Consider the following 6,137-nt stretch of genomic DNA (forward strand, 5'->3'; position numbering starts at 1 on the left):
ACAGAAATTTAGAAACTCAGTTGATTTGAGGGTGTAAACGCGATAGAAAATGCGATTCTAACTATACACTGTGTTAGCAGCACAAGAAAGGCGGAATCCTAAACAAATATTACTGCCACGAATTCCATCCAAGAGTTGAACCAAAAACTGACAATCTATTGTTTTCTCTTGTCAAATTCTAGTGACGTTACACTTCGGAACGTTCGAGGAACTGATATTCCTGCAAAACATCAAGAACAACAATACGTAAGTTTAAGTAATCAACAAATTACCATCGTCATTGGAGGGAACGCTATTAATTTCTAAGGCACCATGCCACGGGAGCTCAATATTGAAATATTAATTTTAAATGAAAACACAGTTAGATGCTAGAAAAACATAGCAGCAATTTTTTTTAAACTGCCCATGGAGGTTTTATTACTTTACTGTTAGTTTTTACTTTTACTTTTACATTTCAATGATTAATAAAATGACGCACGTCTTTATATTACTTTGATTTGCTTTGATATTTATATAATGTAAATATTCATTGGTGATTAAAATACTGGTAAAACGTAACATAAAACATGTTTTCTTTTGATTGCGAAACTTCCTCAAATAATTCTACGTCTAATAAATCAGAAACAAGCACCAGAACACAGCAAAATAAAGCAAAACGTCGAATAAGACACCCAAAGAAAGCATTTATCAGTGCTGATGGTCCTCGGTGGGACATTTGGGAAAACAGGTAGGAAGGAATAAATAAAAGTTAGTTGAATAAGTACTTACCAGTATTAAAAGTTTCATAGCAATTTTGCATAAGTTGAGGAAACCCGCATTACCTGAATAACGTAGGTATGGGCGTGAAGTGAAGACAATATGAAAACTAAACCTTTCAATGAATTCCTGCCATGAACCCACTAGTTGCAATTGTTTACTTTATTTGGAACTAGCCGTTACCCGCGACTCCGTTCGCGTAAATTTCGGTTTTCACTATCCCGCGGGAATTATGCAATTCCCCGGGATAAAAACCATCCTATGTCCTTCCCCGGGACTCAAACTATCCGTATACTGAATTTATTCTAAATCTGTTCAGCGGTTTAGACGTGATGAAGTAACAAACAAACAAACACACTTACAAACCTTCGCGTTTATTATATTAGTGAGATAATCAAGTCTAATCAATCCATCAATTGCAAAAAAATGACGCAGTAAGTTGAGGATAGGGTTTAATTAAATGCTGCGTTTATATTATATGCGCGCACGAGCAACTTTTGTATCAGCGACTATTTTGTCTCTCACATCAAGTCTATAGGTAGTCGCATCGCTACGTGTGCGCATTCGCATACTAACCCATAGACTTGATGTGAGAGACAAAATAGTCGCGGAGACAAAAGTTGCTCGTGCGCGCATACCCTAATACCAATAAACTCACAACAGCGGAGCAAGCAAAGGTGAAGAAATAAGTTGCAGTGGCTATTTTAGAACTAGACTCCAACCATTTCTTTAGGTGTAGAAAAAAAAGTATTACAGATACGTTAGTGAGTTTTTTCCACATTTTTTCATTATTTATCACTACTTACAGTATTTTATGACGCATTGAGAGTTGTTACGAGCTTCTAAAGCAACTTGCTAATTTTTTCATTTTCACACTAATTCTCAAGAAAATATTTCAGTCTCTTGAAAACCTTTTATATTTAAAGGAATTAATAAGCGGTATAGCGATAATTTTGGTGGTATAAAATTTAAGTTTTACAAATAAATAAGTGAAAGTTTTCATAAGTTCACTCACAGTTCGTTGTTCGCACACCAGAAAAATCGCGTTTGTGAGTGAATAGGCGTTTTATTTACGTTTCTATTTACGCTCAGGTGCTTTGCCAAATATCGATCCAAAATGACGGCAACCGCACGCAGCAATGTTATAATTGTTAATATTGTTATAACGGAACGTGAGTTTCCTGTCATCACTTGATTGATACTTTGTCCACCTATTATTGTTTTAAAATCAGCTTTCTTTTAAGATAACAATATTTACAGTGATAACAGGTAAATATAAATAAACAGTTATTAACATTGATTGTGTGTAGTTGTGACAAAATTGAAAATGTAGTGCGAAAAATAATTTGCAACGTATTATCGACCCGTACCTAAAGTAGGGCAAAATGTGTGTTTTTTATGCACACAGCGTTATCAAGAAGTCATACGATAGTTAAAATAAAGTTAACGCCCCTATTTTATCTACTAAAGGCTCGAATATTATAGTTTCAATATAAAAAATAACAAACGATATCCTGAAGTCGCCGATCATTCGATGGTTTTGAAAGTTGTGTCAAATTAATGTAATTAATTAGTAAAACCGGCGGATTTAATTGTTATTTGACAACTTTAACTGGCTACAAACTGTTTTTGTAATAAATAGAACAAAGTATGTCAATGATTTCTTTGTTTTTGCTTTACATTAATCTATCTATCTTTGTATTTTTTTTTGTTGTATTGGTGATATATTTAACATGTATAAATCGAATTAGTTAACGCGTAATTAAGTAATTAACATATAACCTCTTAATGTTTGTCCTATACATATGTATATAGTAAAAAATAGTGTTTTGATGTATTTATGTTGACTTGGCAAAAATGCCTGGATCACACATTAAAACCGAAATCCATTAGAAAAAAGTATCTCTTCGTTTATTTGCACTAAGTAAACTACCATAAAATTATGGTCCTTAAGTTATGTTTGTGACCATACAGGTACATATGGAAGATGAATGAAGTTAGTAGTTTTTTATTTACTTGGAAACAAAGAGATTCTGAATTTGGTGGTTGTATTATTTAGGTGTTTTTTTTTAATAATTGGCAAAACAATGCAAAGTATTTTACACAACATAGTCTTTACTTGGGTTACAATTAATTCATAATAAATAAAACTTTAGATCAGGTATTAAAATTAGCTTTTACAGGGCCAGATTTAGGGGAGGACAAAAGAGGGGTCACAATAGAAACTTTGTTTTTTTCCAAATTCTGACCAGTAAACACTAGTGTTTTTTTTGCTGTTTTACCTAGTTTAGGTGTTTGTTTGGCTCAGGAGACATCAGGGATTTTGTTAAAAAAATGTTTGCAATTTACTATTAGCATGCTTTAGAGATCAGCCATGAAAGAATTGCCTTAAAACTATTATTATTATGTCTTTTTACTCTGTTAAGGATTATTTGAGCTATGACACCAAAGTATTGACCTAATGGATTATTGTGCCTACTTAAATTATTGCTTTGTAATTGTACATTGGGGTTTTCGGTGCGGGAATGTTTGACATTAGCCAAAGAGTAGGTATTGGCATAAAAAACAGAATACACTGTGATAGGTTTCTGCCTATCGAATAATTAATTGAAAAAAAAACATGAAAACATAATATTTATTTATATAAATGAATAAGATCAATCATTAAGATATGGACCTGTTCTTAAGTCCCTACTCGCGCCTATTACATTTACCGACGTAGAAAGATCGTTTAGTTCGTTGAAATGGATATTTACAGAAAGACGCCGTAGCTTGACTGTTCCAAATATAGAAAAAATATTAATATGTATTTTGTTATGAAAATCGCGTCAAATACTATTACTGCATGTAATTTTTAATGTTATTTTTATTATTATCTTATAAGGCTTGGTAGTAAAGCTAAAGTACCCCCTAAATGAGTTAAGATAAAATTGTATCATAGTTTGTATACAATTCGCAGAGAGGTTGTTATTCATTAGGCATAATATGATTTTTTTCAGACTAACCTCTCTGTTTATCTCTACTCTTCCTTTCTTGCTTGCTTCTTTTTTCTTGCTTAAGTGGCTAAATAAGAAACAACACAAGCAGTGATATGAGGTGCATAGGAGAAATTCGTGTCTGTATCGTTGTCCAGCGGTGGTGTAGCGGTATAGCACACGGCACGGAATGCCGAGGACCTGGGTTCGATTCCCAGCGCTGGTCTTATTTTTCTGGTTTTTCTGTGCATCTACATTTCAGTTTGTATTTTCGATATATGTTTTACGGGATGACCGTAAAAGTAACAAAAAATTTGGAATTGAAATAAAAAATACAAAAAGATTCCAAAAAAAAACCAATCTTAATTTAATAATAATATTTTAGAAATCTAATACCCAACACTAATATTTGCATGCTAGAACTGGCTAAGTGTGTGCTAATTAACCCTTAGATTAAGACCATTGTAATCCACACTTAATGCAAATAAATGAATATGAATATGTTTATAATGCACAGGTAGCTTACAGCCGATGCATGCATTTAATCCCTACTTCCACAACTCCTAACTTTGAGCGGATTTGTACCCCTTAAAATGATACTTTTAATAGGTAGCTCAGGAGACATTACCATGGCAAGAAGCTACACTAAAAAGTTGATTGACCCTAAACCAAAGTTATTAATAATTTCAGTATCATGGCATCCGAGAGCAGTTCTGCGGTGCTGGACCTTAATGATGACCCCACCGAGGACTCGGAGGCCCCCAGTGTCACAGAGACGCAAGACTCCCCGCTCATCATGGAGCATGGATATGATATTGCTGTCAAGGTATTGGATATAATCAGTGTTTGTACATAGATGCTTGTGTGATGGACTATGGGAGAGAAAATATATTTTTCACACCTCTCCTTCAAAAAAGTAACTTTTCCTCCCTAACGAGAGGGAGCAGGCTTTTCTAAGTGTTTTATTGCAAATGCCATTTTTTGAAGTTGATAATTGTAAAGCCACGCCATTTTCTATGTGGTTGTTCTTTAATACATATTTCGATATTTTTTTTTCAAGTTTCTTAATGTTCGGTGTGAAAAGTTGTATGAGCCACTCGGGAGCGATATTATTTTCATCTTGGGCGTTAACACTTGAATCCCCTCACTACGCTCAGGATCTATTATTGTTTAATCCTTCGTTGTACATTCTGGATTCAATGTACGCCCTCGCCGTAAATACACCATTTTGCTCCCTTGTGACACAAATAACTATATCTACACCCATTTAGTAAATCCTCCATTAATAATAATAATAAAAGCCTTTATTCTCTGACCAAAACATAATAATAGTATTTTATGCAACTGTATCATAATAGGGGTCCTTAAATCACGAGTGTGGGTTTATGAAATGAGGCGTTGCCGAGTTGCATAATAGGGTCACATGAGTGTTTTAAGGCCTAATTACGTACAGTTGCATACAATTTTTTATCTATATCCATATATTAAATCCTCTATCATGTGTTGCGCGAACCATTGAGAATGACCTGCAATAACGAGAACTAGGTAGGTATGTCTGCCCCACGAGCTGCGCCCGCGACGACCTGCTGCTGCAGGCTCTGTAAAATGGCTCGTTTTATGCTCTTGTTGTACAATCTACTATTGTTTTAATTTGTCACCAGGTAGATGCGCCAATGAAGCAACTGTCGACACTTGAGACATTTGTGACGTATAGGGTTCGGTGCGTGTGCGCACGCTGGCCCTCGCCGCCGCGCGTCCGACGACGCTACAACCACTTCAAGGTGAGACTAGACAAACAGAGACTCCATACTCAATAGTCTAAGGCTGGGTTTCTACCAAAGATGTGCGAAGAATACGTTTTTCATTAACCGGAACCACAAATTAGATAATATAACAGAGACACCACCTAGTACAAGCAAATGGTATCACCCTAATACTGGCTATTCCAGTGAAGAACACAAATAACACCGATACGTTTATGCCATCTAGTGGGACATAAGATACGGTTACACTGACAACAACCAACAAGNTTAGCCGATCTAGAAATGCTTTATGTCCACGCTATAAGAGCGAATGAGCAAATGATCCAATCAAATGTGTTGAATTTCAGTTTTTTTCATAGAAATCAAGTACTTAAGTAAATTCGATAATAAGCGTTTACCCAGAGATAAAACCAAGCTAGGTCGATTTGACATCTCCGAAAACCCCTACATGCCAAATTTCATCAAAATCGTTGGAGCTTTTCCGAGATTCTGATTATATATATATACAAGAATTGCTGGTTTAAAGGTATTAGATAGATAGATTATAGATATAGAACCAGATATAGAAATTTTGAACATGAAACTACCGTGAGACTCACTCATATTAAATATAATGACCCGGATAACTCACGTCTTAAATCGA

General features: G+C 34.8%; 1 protein-coding gene across 2 annotated transcripts; it reads left to right on the forward strand.

Moving 5' to 3' along the window:
* Positions 1–517: 517 nt before the first annotated feature.
* LOC141436289 (uncharacterized) lies at positions 518–5,676 on the forward strand. Of its 2 annotated transcripts, none has more exons than XM_074099195.1 (3): positions 518–727; positions 4,422–4,557; positions 5,393–5,676. In XM_074099195.1, exons 1-3 carry the CDS (start codon positions 567–569, stop codon positions 5,546–5,548), a joined length of 453 nt encoding a protein of 150 aa, XP_073955296.1. In that variant the 5' UTR covers positions 518–566; the 3' UTR covers positions 5,549–5,676. The 2 variants fall into 2 exon arrangements, with proteins under 2 accessions (XP_073955296.1, XP_073955297.1); XM_074099196.1 differs by lacking the exon at positions 518–727 and adding an exon at positions 1,884–2,025.
* Positions 5,677–6,137: the final 461 nt, after the last annotated feature.

The sequence above is a fragment of the Choristoneura fumiferana genome, chromosome 16 (assembly GCF_025370935.1).
Source record: "Choristoneura fumiferana chromosome 16, NRCan_CFum_1, whole genome shotgun sequence".
NCBI lineage: Eukaryota > Metazoa > Arthropoda > Insecta > Lepidoptera > Tortricidae > Choristoneura > Choristoneura fumiferana.